Raw genomic sequence first — 17,614 nt, 5'->3', positions numbered from 1 at the left:
GCACCCTTAACACCCTTCAAGCTGCCGGCAGCCACCTCTAACCCTGTACATAACTGCTTTCTGTTTGTTTCCATCAGCCCAAAAACCCAAATGCATACAGAGTAGATAATGGCATATAAAGACCAATCAGCCTACGCCGTTGTTCCTCTGTCAGGCTGGCACAGGCCAGAACACAGCCTTGCTCCCTCTACCCCCCACGCAACACTTGAGACACCAAAACCCATCTCCTGTTACTTTATCATTTACCAGTTTCAAAACACTGGCTCAACTTTTCCAAGCAAATGCACTTTGGAAGGGACAGAGGGTGTTGCTCTTTGGGTGGGAGAGCTCTTGGCCTGCTCCCTTCTTCTCTATTATCACCCGATGGATAAGACTAAGTGCAGTTCTAAGCTCTTTGTAGTGCTACAATCTCTCCCACACTCACACTGCAAGCATGCACGGCACCACCTCCCATACAGGTAAGACACTGAAGGAATGTGTGTCCATGATGCTAAACCCAGTGTAATACAACCCATCCAAAGGCTGTCAGGCCCAGGGGTTCAGAAGAGGTCTGTGTGCCCACCTTCCTTGGTGACATCACAGCTGAAGTATGGCTCCATGTGCATCCTCTCCCCCCCTTCCAGGTGCTGGGGAGGTAGATGTGCAGGAAGGGGTATGCATAAATATCCACATCAAGGTCGATACTGAACCGCTGGATGATAAACTTAACCCCTGTAGGCAGCAGCACAGCCATGGCAAATACATTGCGTTAGCAGAAAGTTAGGATTAAGGTTCTCTGGCTAACTTTGGGCAGCCCAGAGGGCTATCTTCAACTTAGCTAACTCTGAATATCTGAGTTGGCTCCTCCCTGGCCTAGCCTCACCCTGCCAGCTATTGATCTGGCTGAGTGGGGGCCGTACACTGGGGCAAGATATTTAGCTGCTGCTGCTGTTACTACTACTTAGCCAGATAAGTCTTAACTTATCTAAGTAGCACTTAATATTGCCCTCAGCATAATTAAGCTACACCGTTGGAGATGGGGGAGGATTAAACTTTAAAGCCCTGGATAAGAGCCTATGGCACCTGCTTTCTAACATAGGTTAAAAATGTTTTAATTTGGACAAAGCTGCTGAATGTCTTTTAACTGTATGTGTTTCCAAGTCCCAAAGCTGGGTGAATCAGCCTCTAGGAGGTGTAGTGCGGTGAAATGTAAAGAACGCTGTCCAACAATTCTGATTCACAAAGCACTACTGCCAGAATATCCCCAGGACCAGTCCAGATACAAGCCGAGTACCTTTATTATAAGACTGCATTCAGCTGATGATGTAGATATTGTACAAAAGTTTAGCAGTGTCCACTTCTTGCCTGTTCATGTAATTCTATTATAGACGATACAGATGTAACCTATTACAAAGATGAAAGGGCTCTGCGTCCGCTCTCACTGTTTCCAACCACCTTAAGACCAGAGAGAGAATTCACATGCATGACTTTATAAGCAATGCAGAGAGAAGAACTAGTCCTAGTCCTGTTCAGCTGCAGTCTGAAAAGAGGGTCCCCCTGTTCATGTGACAGTTCCAGCTCTTTCGTCGTATCAGCGGTGCAAGCTGCAGGACACTCAACATTTCACAAACCGGTGGGTTACTTCATAGATCCCGACAGACTCCTGTATTTTTTCATCGTACTCAGTCCAGTCCTGTAGAATTAAAGCCCTTCAGTACCATGCACACAGCTTATCATACACATGCAGCTTTTTATAAAGAAATAAAAAACATTTCAAGGTTGGGGATGTGGCACCTGTGACTCAAGCGGAGGGCAGCTGTCTGGAGAGATGGAGGTAGGGGGGAGAATGAACCCTGTCACAAGCAGAGCAGCATGAAAGAGTTCAATCTTGAAAGAAGCTTTCCTTTCAACCCTGAACCAGCCGTGGGACCAGTTCCTCAGGGGCAGGGGTCTCCCACCCAGTCAAGGTGGCAAGATGTCTGCAATCAGTATGCAGGAGATATATTGGCCTACAGTGGAGGCAGGGCATGCCAACAGAGCTCATGCATATTCATACTGGCAGTCCTGGAAATCGGCCTTGAGGAATGAGTCTGGGAAGCACCTGTGGAGTTTGGAAGTAAGAGAGCGCCAACCCCAAAGATGCTTTGCCAGCCCGCTTAGGTTGTGCTTGTTTTTACAACACTTCCTCTGGTTAAAAGAAAATGTGAATGGCTCAAGCCTTCTGCTACAAAACAAAACAAAAAAAGAAATGGACTGAAACATCTCCAGCATTTAACATGCAAGAACAGACGGGTAGAGCAATTCATAGCAGTGCTTTTTTTTTTTGGTTAATTTGGGGATAGATGCATAAGTTTCAGGGGAAAATGTTATTTCATGTTCTAGCTTTTATATACCTATCCCAAAAATGTGGTTGTTACAGGTTGAATGGTGCATGAGATAAAGTGTACACAGACGGCATTTCCTTTCAAATTCTTGGCCAGTGTTTAAAATGAATTAAAATATTACTTCGAACTTCTTCATACCTTTTCCTGTAAATTGATTTCATTGAAAGGAGTGCCAGACTCTGCTCCTTGAGCGGCAAAACCAGCCTGCAAGGGAAAATACTGCTTTACATTAGATCACTGCTGGAAACAGAAAAGTGACAAAGAAATCCAGGAAAACAATTCCATAGTGAGGATGGACCAAACGAACGCTGGAGCTGCTCTTAGGACTTCTGCTGGAAGTTCAACATCTTCCTAGAGACCAAGGAATTAACCAAAGAACAAACCAGAGAGATGTGCTGATACCATGCAATCAATCAAAAACCACAGCATGAGGGGGACACAGTGTAGAGATCTCCACTCGTAGGTGCCCTAGAGGAGGACCCGCAGCGCTCCTGCCTGCTCAAGAGCAGGGGGTGGTAGAGCTCAATGGAGCATTTTTATTTTGAGCTTGAAGAGAAAGAAGCTGTTTTTGTTTTGCTTTCCTGTTCCTTACCCCCCTGGCTCTACAGTATGGGAAGTGAGACTATACATTTCTAGGCCACAATCTGGCTAGTAAGTGTGTGTCTGGTTTTTTGGATTCTGTAAGGATGTTTGGACTTTATTCTTGAGATTTTTTCTGCATCCCCCTAGTTCTGATCAGTGTGGGATGCTTAAGACAAGAGAAACCACATTTTTTTCCAGCTCACACGCATTGGTCGGAAAGAAGTGACTCTCGTTGGGGAAGCGTTTGGAGGAGATTTGTGTGGGTTTTTGCCTTTTGGTTTTAGGAGGAAGACTTGGTTCATCCTTCCTGCCCAGGAAAGCTTTTCTCTGCTGTGCTGATTTGGGACTTTTACCCAGACAGATCCCACTGCTATCCAAGGAGAGAGTGAAAAGGATTTTCACTTGGGGGGGAGACAACCACACCTGAACAGAGAGGACGAGGAATAGTGTTCACTGTGGAGATTACCTGTCACCTCACATTTTTTCTGCCTTGGAAAAGGAAAACCATTGCCAGCTAGGAGACCTCTGTCTAGACTGGGGAGCCTTACCCTCTACAACTCTGGGAGTGAAGGTTATCCTGGGGGATGCTTACTCAAAGAGAACGGAGATTTTAAACTAATCATGGATGCAAGTAAGATAACGTGGGTTTGGTGCCAGTGAATAACCATTAAGGACGTACTACCGTAAGCTTATTTTGGAACAACTGTAAGTAGCCAGCATTTATTGGCATGCGGAGAGAAGAAAGAGTAAAGAGACTGAGAATACACCTGCAGCCCGGGCCCTAGAGGTTTAGCTCCTTCCTTTTTGGAGAATCCACGGCCCAGGGCGGTTGGGACTTTGCAAGGACTGCCCCCAGGAGAGAGAGTGGGATCCCCTGTCGTTCTCAGCTCAACCCTGGGGGCTATACTAGGACCTGGAAAGCTGGAGCCCATCTGCTGAACTGCTCCACTGCCTCGCTTTACTGCTGTACTATGTTTGTAAGACGGTCACTGCTGTGTGGCTCACCCTGGCATTCAAGCTTCAAATTCGTTAAAAAAACAAACAAAAGCAAAAACAGAAAACTAGCTAAAATAAATGGAGGAGGCAGCAACAACACCGGGATATAGATTTTTTTTTTTTTTTTTTTTTAGAGGCTTTCAAATTTCCATTTTACCAAAACTGGCAGTGCCTGTTTTGGAGTCAGAGAGCCATAAATCATAGCCCCAAAATGCAGCATCATATAAGCTCAGTGGAAATTGGGCTTTTCTAGGTGTGAAAATACAAAGAATAATTAAAGAAATGATATCCACTACTGAAGCAGATTTTAAAGTTTCAGATTAAGCATTGCCTTGGTGCAGTAACAATACCATGAGGGGAGAATTCACACGGCCTGCCACGAACCACCACGGGTCACACTCCTGCACCCCAGGAGAACTTAGCACCTCCTGCCAGTACCGGCTCCAGGGTTGCTTCTACTCATGCGTCTTATGGCAAAGGAGCACCATGGAGAGGAATAAATTGCTGAGGGTTTTCTGCTACTGCAGTAAAGAACTACTGAAGAAATCTAAAGCTTTATCAAAACCAGCAAAAAGTACAGAGATCAATAATAAATCCAGAATCCTTCATGCCACATATTTCTGCCCACCCTCATCATTGTCCTGTGCAGACATCTTATGACCTTGCTAAAGAAGGGCTGACAGCAAGTCGGATAGTTGGGCTTGGAAGAACAGATTTGGATGAGGGAAAAGAAATGTGACAGCAGGAATTCCCCACTCCTCATATTAAGGTCAGGAGGGAATGAGGCAGTAAACATGGCACACAGGGATCCCCTCTGTAATATTTTCAGATTCAAGGTACAGCACCTGTGGTTGAAAGTCAACTGGCTCCAGACCTCGACACTCAAACTCCACTACCGTCTTAAACTGGTCACTATCTTCAGTCTAGGATTTAAAAACAAAATGTAAAGGTTAAACCAAACTAAACTCATGGCCAAAGTTGTTAAAATGGGATGGCAGAGAAAGACGGTATGGCCTATCTAATCTGCCCACCCACACCAACTAATTCAGCTCTACAATCTCTACCATCCCCTCAGAGATCCCTCATGCTTTCTTGAATTCGGATGCGGTCCTTGTCTCCAGCTCCTCCACAGGGCGGCCGTTCGGTGTATCCACCACCCTCTATGTGAAGAAATATTTCCTTAGATTACTCCTCACTCTACCCACTTTCACCCTCATCCCAGAAAAGACATTAAATTGCACCTACACTCATCTCCTTAGCATGCAACGTAAAGCCAAACCTTACACCTGAGAAAAAGTTTGTGAACCCTCAGATACAGTAATGAGCATTTCAAGTTCTTATCAGGCTACCCTTGTTTGACTGAAACCTGTCTTTTCTTATGCAGTAAAAATGTCATAAATTAAACAGTTCTGTTTTTGAGATACAATACTGTACAAAGAAGGAACAATAAGACTAATTTATAATCAGTGTCTGTGAAACAGTTAGTGAACCCCTAGCTTCTTTAGCACAATTAATTTGCTAATTAGGATTGGGTGCTTAAATAATTGGGCAAGAAGTAAAGCACCCTGCAGAATAAATCTGCACAACTGTCCCACTGAAGGGTCCAAAAGGTTTTGAGTTGAGTTTGGGCTTCGCCATAAAAGTCACTGGGAACTCATCATGCCATGATCAAACTAAATTCCAAAGGACATATAAAGACAGTAGCTGATGCTCATCTGTCTGGACAGAACTACAAGAACATCTCTAAACATCCATCTACTGTCGGGCAGATAGTCTACAAATAGAAAAAGTTGAAGCTTACAATGATTCTACCCATTAGCAGTCATCCTACCAAAAGCAAACTGGAAAATCATACACAAAAGTCACAAAGAACCCCAGGTTAATATCTAAAGCTCTGCAGGCCTCTCTTGAAAGGGTTCATGCCACAACCAAAAGGAAAAAAAATGAATAGGGATGGTGTTCATAGGAGGATAGCTAAGAAGAAACCACTGGCCATGAAAAGAACATTGTTGCACACCAAAGAGCATCTGGATGACCCACAAGACTTCTAGAATAACTTTCTGGATAAATGAGTCAAAAATTGAACTTTTCAGTCACAACAACAAACATTTTGTTTGGCGAAAACCAAACACTGCCTCCTAAAGTAAGAACTTCATCCCAACTGTCAAGCACGGTGATGGAGACAGCACTGCATCCCGATCTGGAACCAGGAATTCTGCTTTACATCACAACGTTCTGGAGGAGAATGTCAGATCATCCATCTATCTGGGGGCTGAAGCTTGAGCAGAAAGTGGGTCATGACCCTAAACATTCAAGTAAATCTACTAGAGAAGATTTCAGGTTTTGGATTGGCCGAGTCAGAGTCCTGACTCCTGCAGAGAAGCCCGCAAATGTCACAGAGTTTAAACAGTTCTGTACGGAAGAATGGGCCCAAATTCCTCAAGGGCAACGTGAGAGACGGATCAGTCACAGGAAACGTTTAGCTGAAGTTATTGCCATCAGTTACTGAATGAACGGTTCACATACTTTTTCACACAAGGATACTGCTTGTTGAATCTTTTTTTTGAATGATCAAAATATCTTTTTTTTTGTCTGAGTCTGTATTCAATGGAGTTATATTTCACTCTTATCAGAGTTTAGATCTAATCATGTTTTTGGAGTATAAAACTCTGCTAAAATACTGACCATCTTAGGCCATTCTCAAGCTTTTTCTCAGCATGGTAAAATTAAACCTTATCTAAATATAACAGTGTATATGTTACATTGCACTCCAAACATAACTGCAGCACTGCATTCAACAGTCACTTACATTGTAAGGCTTCAAAGTATGTCTTAAAATGTCTAGAAGATAAACAAAATGGACAACGAACTGTCAATGGGCTACACTTTGGATGTACTAAGAATCAATCTGACACCTGTCATGAGCATCAGACTCACCACTAAAATATGCAGAAGAAAAACACAGTCCAATCTATCAGAGCAGTCCCATGTACTACATTCCGGTTTGCTGTCAATTGGGGCCAGCTGGTCCTGGGTGCAAGAGGGAAGTGAGGGAGAAGGGAAATTGCTGCTACTCTGGTGGCAGCCTGATACCCGATGGCCATAAAAAGCGGCACTGAGGGATTGTCTTAGAGGAGATCTCCCTCCTGCCCTGGAGATCAAGCGTTCTGCAGCTGGCCAGGCTGGCTGTCTGGGATGAGGGCGTGGGGTGGAGAGGAATAACCTAAACTAATCTATCACATGTGTAAAAAATGGCCCACCTATAGAGTTCTCTCTGGCACACAGCTTGCACTTCTGTACCATGCTGGCACTTCCTCTGCCTCCCTTCAGCGGGACACTGTCCTAGAAAGTAGACAGACAGACTCAAGTATTGCTATTCAGGATTATCACGTATTGGTGGAAAATATTTGCCTCTGATGTCTTTGAAAATTCATTTTGATACCTCTAGGACAATTGCAAAAACCAGGTCAATTGTCCACTTATAAAATAACCCCCTCCTCCCCCCCACCCAGCACAGGGCACTCCAAATTAACACCATTAGGAAAGTCATTGTGCGCTTGTCTCAGAAAAGTGCATCTCCATTTCTGATGCAGAGAAACTTAACCAGCAATGCCTCCTACCCACTTCAAAATGGGCACTGAGGAGGTGGCGTGCAGCACACTAAAGGAAAAAATTATTTTCTAGCTCTAAGCTAGAGAACAGCCCAGAATCCCAAAGCAATTACATTTTCTAGAGCCTGAGAAACAAATACTGCCCGGTAGCCAGCACACTGCACAGTTCTTAACAATCAGAAAACAAACTTACCATTAGTGTGATATACTGCCATTTTTCAGACACCTCAGCACAGTTGCTACATTTCAGCTGAAAGACAGGATCCCCAACCCAGTCAGTAAAGAGTATAATGGCTCACTCCCGACCCACTCAGTGTTAGAATCCTTGTATAACACAGAGGACAATTTCAAAAGATAAAAATGACCCGATGAGACTGCATTAACCAGAAGCGCTCCTCTGGGCACGTTTAGGTCAGGGGGAGGAAAACTGCATGCATACGTTTGATTTTCAATTCTACGCACACCATCCTACTGCCCAAAACAGCAAGGGCAAGGTCTGCTCAGAATGCTCCGCTTTTGCAGGGCAAACACAGGGGCAGTTTCTTTCTGAAAGTTTGCAGAAAGCATGTGCATCAGAAAAAAGCTGGCAAAAGAAACCATTCAGGTCCTGATTTCTCAAAGTCCCTCTCTACCTGAAGGAGAATCCTTTGATAAATGCATTTTGGGAGCAGCGGGGAGGGGAACTTATAGGAAAAGCGGAAATTTCAAATTTGATCACCAAACACAGGGAAATAACTCCCAGTGGCACACGTGTAAGGCAGAAACCAACACGGCTTCCTGTACAAATGTACAACTCACTTATTTTATGCAAAATGAGCTGCCACAATATAAAAGCTGAAGCAAATATATGGATACACAAGTCTCCCTGAATCTCAGAAACACACTGCAAAAAGATGTGAATGTGTCAATTATGGCCCTAAAATTTGTTATGTTAAAGAGGAAGTGTGACTTAGTGATCTAATAAGTGAACTCTAAATCACAAGAGCTTCTGATGTTAGTGAGGTCAAATCTTTTTCTTCCAATGATACTGTGCAAACTTTAGCAAGTCACTCTCTCTCACTATGATTCTGCTACCCAGCTATAATGGGGTAACAGCAGCACTGATCCCTCTCCCCTTTGGATGCTGTTACCTCAATTAGCCACATTTTCCATTCCAGAGAATGCATCTTTCAGCATCACAATGATTGAGATTGCACCAAATCTCACAACATAGCAGAACACTACTGCACCTGTCTCCCAGCACTTCACTACCCTGCATGGCAGTACTTCTTGCTCCACTGCATTACTGCACTACATCTCCCAGCACCGCACTGACTACACTACCAATATCTCACAGCACTAGCACCCACCTTAAGGAACCAGCGGAAATCATCCCCCAGCTCTCGCAGGTTCGTAATATTTTCCAAAGTAGCTTTCAGCTGCAGGCCAATCTTCTGCAAATAAGAAAGTAAAGACAAGACTCATAATGTAATGTCCAATTATTAAACCTCGGGCACCAGCCACGAGCAGCTGCCCTTGCACTCACCACCATGATGCTTCCCTCCTCTGCCTCCTTCCTGGCTGCCTCAATAGTATTGCCAGATCTGAAATACACAGTTATCACATGGGAACCTCAAAATTATTTGCAAGTTACAAAATATTATCATACACTGCCAAAATGGAAAGTTATGCATTGCAAACAAGTGAGATGGAAAACTGGTTACACAAGTCTAGAATTCTGCAGCAACTTAATAAAACTTTATGAAAAAAATGACTTTGATGGATATCATTTCTTGGTGCAGATGACAAGATCCTGGGCCTAGGTGAAGCAACCATGGTATCAAGCAGCCCACTAATGATGTGGTTTTAAAAATATATATAGTTTTTAAATGTATTAAAATAAAACACGCTCTTAGGTTGGCCCCCAATTCTAGGCTTGTTTTATTACTTGTTTTCCCTGCTTTTGACTCTTTGCTCTTCCTCATGTTTTAAGCCTCCCCCAAGTTTCTTCCCTCTCTTCAGCCTCTACCCACTGCGGCATTCCACTCTCCACTCTGGCTGTGAGGCCATTCCCCCTTCCCCAGCACCAGACCACTCCCCCCCTTTAGCCCTGCTCTAGGAAGGGGTCGGGCTGGGGGTGATGGTGTCACAGGCTACCTGGCAACCCGCGCCTATGTTCTTGGGTTGGTTGCCTTCGCTGCTAGCCATCCCTTGTCTGTGCAAAGTACAGCTCTGAAACCGGGCTCAGGCTTAGGAGCCGCAGCAGAGTCAAACGCAGGCCACCGTCACTGGCACCTCCATGCCAGAAGCCCTGGCCGCTGTAAGAGGCAACGAGATGAAGTTCAGGCAGCAAGTTCTGCTCCTCCCCTTACTGGAGGAAGGACCCTGCCCGACAAGCAGGAGCAGAAAGCAACTAGAAGACAGCCCGGGCAATCGGTGGGCGAGGGAGAACCAAGGCTCTCGCCCTCTCCCCCCCGCACCAAGCACCCACCGGAAAGGGAAGCCGCAGCTGAGGGCCCGCAGGCGCACGCTCCGTCTCGGCCCTGACGGCAGGGCGGAGGGATCCCTCGCGCTCAGCTGATTGGCTGCAGGCAGCCAGGCCAAGCAGCAGGTTAGATCGAGGAGAAGAAAGGCGCTTTGCCTTCGCTGGCAAGCTTGCTGTCGCGGAATGGGAGTGAATGCGGGAGAGGAAACCTTTGTGGCCCATCGCACGCGGCTCCAGTTAGCAGCGCTCGAGCCTTGCTGCCAGCGCACCTTCAGCATTTGATTCTGTTTCTATTGCTATAGGTTTTTTTGTTTTTTTTTTTAATGCTTCAAGCCCCTGACGCAGGCATAAGTTGCCGAAACATGGCCATGTTCACCCCCACATACATCCACGCATCCGTCTCTCTCTCTCACACCGACAGTTCACCTCCACTGAATCCCTTCTTATTCCTTAAACCCTTCTCACCTCGCCCCCCCCCCCCCCATATAAGAACATAAGACGTTGCCTTACTGGGTCAGACCGAGGGGTCTATAAAACCAACATCCTGTTTCCAACAGTGTCCAATCCAAGTTACAAGTACCTGGCAATTATCCAAACACCAAGATCATCCCATGCTATTGATGCTAGTAATAGCAGTGACTATTCCCTAAGTCATCTTGACTAATAGCAGTGTATGGACTTATCCAGGATCTTCTTCAAACCTTTTTTAAACCCAACTACACTAACTGCCTTAAACACATCCTCTGACAACAAATTCCAGATCTTAATTATGCACTGAGTGAAACAAAAATAATTTTCTTCAATTTGTTTTAAATGTGCTACTTTCTAACTTCATGGAGTTTCCCTAGTTCTTTTTATTATATAAAATAGAACTGATTCATAGTTACCCATTCTAATCCTCTCTTGATTTTATAGACGTCCATCATATCCCCATCAGCTGTCTCTTCTCCAAGCTGAACAGCTCTAACCTCTTGAGCCTTTCTGCAAAGGGGAGCTGTTCCTTCCCCTTTATCATTTTGGTTGCCCTTCTCTGTACCTTCTCCAGTGCATCTATATCTTTATTGAGATATGGCGACCAGAATTGAACACAGTACTCAAGGTGTGGTCTCACCACGATGCCCCTTTCATTTCCCACTCCGTCATCACCCTCCCTCACAGTCCCCTTTCAGCAACTCCTTACCTCCCACAATGATCCCCAGCCTTTCCTCACCCCTCATGATGTCCCTCATAGCCCCTTCTCACCAACCCCCACAATGATCCCCTTCAGTTCCTCCAAATCACCCTAATGACCTCCTTTTCACCTTCCCTCATACCTCTGATTATCACTGATCTAGGTGACAAGAGGAAGAGAGCAGCAGTGTTGGTGCACTAGGTTGCATCTTTCTTATCCTCTGTCGCTTGGGATCCAACTCCTGCTTGGAACTGTATGGGACACCATGGTTCTGCCTGGCTCAAAACAGGAATTGGGCCCTGGGCTGTAGAGAACACAACCCAATGTACTGCCAGAACTACTGTCTTCCTCCTGCCACTTGGGCAGGTATCAGCAGTGCAAACGGGATTGGGGTGAGGTGGGGGACTGGCCAGACTAAAATCTGTGGCTGCCCAAGGCCACGTTGGGTGGTGCAGGGTTTAGCTTTCCCATGGGCCATGTCAGAAGGAGAAAGGGTGACAATGAGTAAGGACACCCCTTTCACAATTCATATCCTACTTCCCTTGATCTCTGAGTCTATCCCTTCCATCCTCCATTGTCCTGGAACCTCCCTCCCTCCCTCCCTTCCTACCTCTCCAACTCTCTTCCTCTCTCAGATCCTGGAACTTCCCTTCCAATCCCAAACCCAGAACCTCCCTCCTTGTCCCCCTTCTTAGATCCCTAATCCTTCCCCTTCGTTCCTGATCTTCCGTCTCTCCCATCCTCCTCCTCCATCCCGGTCCTCTCCCTCTCCTCCCTCATTCCTGATCCTCTATCTCTCATTATCCTTCCCTATCCCTGGTCCTCTCTTTATCTCCCTTTCCTCCATCTCTGCTCTTTCTACTCCACCCCATGCCCAGTCCTCTCACCTTTTCACCCCACTCTTGGTCTTCCTCCCCTTCCTCTTCCTATTTCTGAGATCCCCATTCCTCACCCAATAAGAACAAAATAAATTATACAGACACACGAGCAAGGTTAGAAAAGTACTTTACTTTTATAATGTAATACAAATTTAACCTTATTTATTTTGCAAAATGATGCAAATGTTGGCCAACGGGCTGCAGAGTTTTCTAATTCTTGCCGCAGAAGGTACAGAGAAGGGCTACCAAAATGATAAGGGGAATGGAACAACTCCCCTATGAGGAAAGACTAAAGAGGTTAGGACTTTTCAGCTTGGAGAAGAGACGACTGAGGGGGGATATGATAGAGGTGTTTAAAATCATGAGAGGTCTAGAACGGGTAGATGTGAATCGGTTATTTACTCTTTCGGATAGTAGAAGGACTAGGGGACACTCCATGAAGTTAGCATGGGGCACATTTAAAACTAATCGGAGAAAGTTCTTTTTTACTCAACGCACAATTAAACTCTGGAATTTGTTGCCAGAGAATGTGGTTCGTGCAGTTACTATAGCTGTGTTTAAAAAAGGATTGGATAAGTTCTTGGAGGAGAAGTCCATTACCTGCTATTAAGTTCACTTAGAGAATAGCCACTGCCATTAGCAATGGTTACATGGAATAGACTTAGTTTTTGGGTACTTGCCAGGTTCTTATGGCCTGGATTGGCCACTGTTGGAAACAGGATGCTGGGCTTGATGGACCCTTGGTCTGACCCAGTATGGCATTTTCTTATGTTCTTATGTTCTTATGAATCTACCCCTGAAATGCCACATGAAACTGGGGGGCTGTGCCTTAGACCTTCTGTTCTCTGTCTGACCTTCCAAGAGGGGAAGGGGGGATGACAGTACAAACAGTGCCTAGGTGTGGCAAAAACATATAAATCTGTCACTGAATGGAGGCAGTGTATGCAAATCTATCTAAAGAATGTTCATTGTGAGTCCCAAAGCAGCCCGGGTTGTGCCAAACAATTGTTTTAATTTACTGTATCTGTGAACATTAGTCTAGTTTGTTAATGTCTTGTTATATGTGTGATTTTATGAACCTATTAAGAATTATAATCCACCTAGAACAATATGTGCTGCACAGGTGGTCTATAAATATTTTAAATAAATTCTGAAAACCCGACTGGCTAAGAAGTAATCCAGGATTAGCTTGAAAAACACTACCCTAGACTCCAATTGGTCTTTGGTTTTGCCTTCACTTCTTCATAACTAGGAATCCTCATCCTCTGACACTTTTCCTCCTGAGAGAGCATCCCAAAGTCAGCAGAGCTGCCAGAACTTACTTCTTAAAATTCTCAGAGATATCCCATCCAGCCCCATCACTTTAAGTTTAACTAATTTCTCACGAATACACTTTTCTGAAAATGGTTTAAGGATTACCTCACTTCCAATCTTATTTGTCTGCTTTTTGAGGTCCTGCTCTTGGCCCCTCCACCGTGAAAACCAAACAGAAATATATGTTAAGCAGCCAATTTCACCTTTTTCTCATCAGCCTCTACATATTCCTCCGCTTCATCTCAAGAGTCCCACAAAGCCACTTTTGCACTTCCTCCTAACACTAAAACATCTTAGAAAGTATTGTCCCCCCATTTTACCATATTTGATATTTTTTCTTCAATTTGCATCTTTGCTGTCCTGGCTACTTTCCCAGCTTCTCTTAGCTTTTCCAGATAGTGTCGCCTGTCTTCCTCTCTATAAACTTTTTTGCCTTACTTTTTCACATACTTCTTTAGAAAACCATAGCGTCCTCTTTTTGCTTATTTTTATTTACTTTCCTAACAAAAAGATTGGTTGCCCTTACAATATCTCCTTTTACTTTTGCCCAATGCACTTCTACTCCTCGATGTTCCCATCCAGCTAACAACTCCTTGCACTGGAGTCCCTTAATGATCTGAATAATAACCAGCACAGCACCTGATCTACTTACATTTGCAGCGGTGGGAGTGACTCCTAAGAAAAGTCGGAGATTGTAAGCACCATTGTCTACTGGAATACATTTTAAAAATTAGAATAAAAAGGTGAACTTTGATCATTTTTGTTTTAACTACAACTGAATTATTTCAAAGCAAGAGGACAAACATTTGAGTACCACTCACTATTGAGACTAACGGAGATGCCAAGCGACCCAGTCCAGGGAGGGAAAGTTGGCAGCATGTGTATACCCGTCACAGTATTCTTGTTCATAGGACACAGGAGGGAGGAGCTACCACCTGCCAAATCAGCTCACAAATGGCAAGAGATGTTTTCCATAATAGCCATATGGCTAGTCAAAGCGGCAAAAAGAGGTGACAACATTTATTACACATCCTTGATTGGAATTAAGGTGCACCTATTGTTATCAGCTCCTTACTTCTTGGAATGGTAATTAAGTTCATTACTTGGAATCAGTGATTATGTGAATTGTTGAGAAAGAAACTTGTGATCTTTTTTTTTCCTTGGAGCTGGCCATTTCCTCCTCCTCCTTTGTGCTTGCAGCTCAACAGGAACCAGGGCTGGCATCTGCTACTGTGAACCTTTATTTACAGCTACCCGGGGATTTGTTTCGCAGGATTTATATCCCCTTCCAGTTTACATTTAGCCCAGGCATTGTAGTGATGGTCCTGGGCCGAGCGCCACGCACCAGGGCTGCTTCCAGGACCCTGCAGACAAGAACCCTAAATCCGGCCACTGGATGTTACCCTTGAGCCATGACCACAATTGTACCCCCCCCCCCCACCTCCCATCCCCCAGGGAATGTGAACACCACATCCCCAGCCCTAATCCACCCAGGGGCAGAACCAGGGATCTTCTGCACAGCTCTTCCACTGAGCCAGCCTGCGGGCTTTTAATTAAGGCAAATGCCTGTTTCACAGATGTGAGATCATTTAGCTCAGACTCTGTAGTGAAGGATACAGATCTCAGGATTAATTCTGAACAGCTAGAAGGTGCTCGCCAGGGGTGAAATGCACTCAGCACATTGATGCGCTGCGGGGACCCAGGCTGAGCGATGTCATCCGTGCCATTCAGTCCAGGGGCAGCATGACACTCAAAAGGAATTGCCCCTTTGAAAGCCCCTTGATTATATTGGGAGTTTAGTCCGTGGAATGGTTTTTTGTGCTGGCAGGGAGTGTAGGTATTAGTGGTTTGGTGTGGGAAGGGGACCTGTAAGCACAGTCTTGGAGAGGTTTTGTAATTGGGTTATCAGGGAAAGTTTGTTTATAGAAATTTTGCTATTGTATAATATAATTTAATATGGTGTATTTTCTTTATGGGGAACCAGGTATTGAGACTGTGTGATGCAGCCAGTATTTCCCACCGATAAATCTGTATGAGGGACTTTTATTACTGTTATTTTATTTCATAGATATATTGTACTGTTAGATGTAAACCACTTTGGGATAAGGGGTGGTATATAAATATGCAACAGTTTGAGATGGGGCAGCAGGAGTACACAGTAAGTGCATGTCTTCCCCCACCTTGCCGCTGCAGTCCTCTCTTAGCCTTCAGGCCCCCAACCCGGCTCAAAGACACAGCCAGCTCCTGCTGGGCCCTGATCACAAAGAAACAGACCCCCCTCACCCGCTTAAAAAAATTCACTTGGCAAGTTGGAGTGTAAATTGCTTGGAAATTCCAGATTTTCGCAAAAGCAGGCATGGAAGTGGTTTGAATAGTGAAATTACTACTTATCTGATCATTTCCTTTCAGGGCTATATCTATCCATGATGTCAGCTTTGCTCCGTCTCCAGCTGCTGTTAGAGGTGCATAACCCACTAGTCATGGATTAGCCTGAGTGCAAAGAAAACTGGCAATTACATAAGGTCATCGTTGAACAGTGCAGCTGCTGCTGGCTCTGTGATCCTATTATCCACTGGCCAGGCAGAGGGGATCCTGAGTTTGTCTCCTAGGTAGACATGCGCAAGCTCTTCTGAGATCTAATCCCACTGCACAGTCTAGCTGTGGGCTAGGAGAGCTTGGCAAGTTCACATGTGTTAGAGCTTGTAGAGCTGGGACAATCTCTACTACATGTTACATTATGTCCCAGCTCCAAAAGATAAGACTGATGTGCTCTCTCTGGTTCGGAGGAATTAAAGCCTAAAGCTGGGATATATGTGTATTTTACTTCCACGTAAGAATGAATTCTTTTGCATTATGAAAGAGCCCATTACTGGCTTTAGGTGGGTCACTTTCCTGCCAGTAAGAGTTTAAACCACCATGAGGGGAAGGAATCATTAGTGGTACTAGACAAGGTCTACCTTGGCTAGGAGCAACGTTGTCTGCAGTTTAAAGATTGCTCCACCTCCACCCAGTGCAAACACAGCCAGCCTTGGCAAGGTCACAAAAAAGAAAAATAAAGCAGGCCCGAGGAAGGCGATACGGAAAAGGAACAGCTATGAACTGTTTGGTCACTACATATTTACACCTCTTGTTCCTGATACAGAATTTGACTCTGTTTGTAAAATGCAAGAGTTGCATCTCAAGTAACAGACAACAGGAGTGACAGGACTGAGTTACATCCTTTATAATAAAATCCAGAGCTCATTTATATTTACAGTATCAAGCAATTCTGATTGCTCAGCAAAACTCCCTGGGCTCAAACTGGCTTTGTGGATGCTGCACAGCCTGCTTCTACAGCAGAGTCTTGTTTCACAAGTGATGAGGACTTAAATGAACTTCTCCACGATTTCCAGTCCTTATTGTAAGTTACAGCGTGCACCAACCAATTCAGACACAAATTATAGTGTTCTTTACAACTACAATATATGCCATTGAATTGTCCATAGGCTATTCCCATGTAAGTACACTTTACATACATAAATGGCTTTTGAAAATGATGATATACTTTACATTTACACATGACTCCTTTGAAAATTACCTCCATAGTTTGGAGTGTGGTACGAGGTAGGGGTGTGGGACTTTGCATCTTTCAGAAGAGTACTTTTTACTAATTTCTGTTTCACAGTTAGAAGGTTGGTGGAAGGCCAATGCTAGTGGAGCAGGGAATATTTCTTGGGGTGCTTCATCTTCCAGCCATAGTGGATGCAAGCCTCTTATGATTTTTCTTTGGGGTTTTTTTTTTCCAGCTTTTGATTGTATGTAACTACAAGGGGCACTCATTCTGTGGTTTTCCTTTCTTTGTATGGCTGGAGATTTGTCCTGGTGTTTTAAGAAGTTTGTATCAGTGTAACTGATTGGCTAGGCATAAAGGGACTATTCTAAATAGGAAGTCAGTATAGGTTTCTTCTGTAAAACAGAGGAAATATGGCCTTGAATGCATGGTAAGTCCTACCTCCTCCCCTGTAACGCCAGCCATCGGTTCACAGCAAAGTGTTTACAGCATACATTAATGCAGTGACCCTTCCCTCCCCCCCCCCCAAGATTGTTATGCATGTAAACGCTTTTGAACATCAGGCTTTGACTGCCAATTGGAAAGAATTACTATACAAGTGATTGTGTCAGCATGACTGATCCCAGTCTCACATGCTGAATTATGTAACAATTTTAAAAAAACCCATTTCAATTTGTAAAACCCA

At 44.5% G+C, this 17,614-nt stretch overlaps 1 protein-coding gene across 3 annotated transcripts; it reads right to left on the bottom strand.

Moving 5' to 3' along the window:
- Nucleotides 1-1,253: 1,253 nt before the first annotated feature.
- On the bottom strand, nucleotides 1,254-10,247 carry CZIB (CXXC motif containing zinc binding protein). Of its 3 annotated transcripts, none has more exons than XM_029618126.1 (9): nucleotides 10,023-10,247; nucleotides 9,078-9,135; nucleotides 8,902-8,985; nucleotides 7,746-7,802; nucleotides 7,202-7,283; nucleotides 6,751-6,782; nucleotides 4,787-4,864; nucleotides 2,502-2,567; nucleotides 1,254-1,672 (listed from the first exon to the last, which is right to left on the bottom strand). In XM_029618126.1, exons 2-9 carry the CDS (start codon nucleotides 9,081-9,083, stop codon nucleotides 1,595-1,597), a joined length of 483 nt encoding a protein of 160 aa, XP_029473986.1. In that variant the 5' UTR covers nucleotides 9,084-9,135; nucleotides 10,023-10,247; the 3' UTR covers nucleotides 1,254-1,594. The 3 variants fall into 3 exon arrangements, with proteins under 3 accessions (XP_029473986.1, XP_029473985.1, XP_029473983.1); XM_029618125.1 differs by having other exon boundaries at nucleotides 9,904-10,027; XM_029618123.1 differs by lacking the exon at nucleotides 10,023-10,247 and adding an exon at nucleotides 9,689-10,016.
- Nucleotides 10,248-17,614: the final 7,367 nt, after the last annotated feature.

Source organism: Rhinatrema bivittatum, chromosome 10 (assembly GCF_901001135.1).
Source record: "Rhinatrema bivittatum chromosome 10, aRhiBiv1.1, whole genome shotgun sequence".
Taxonomy (NCBI): domain Eukaryota; kingdom Metazoa; phylum Chordata; class Amphibia; order Gymnophiona; family Rhinatrematidae; genus Rhinatrema; species Rhinatrema bivittatum.
This window is presented reverse-complemented; position numbering and strand designations above follow the sequence as displayed.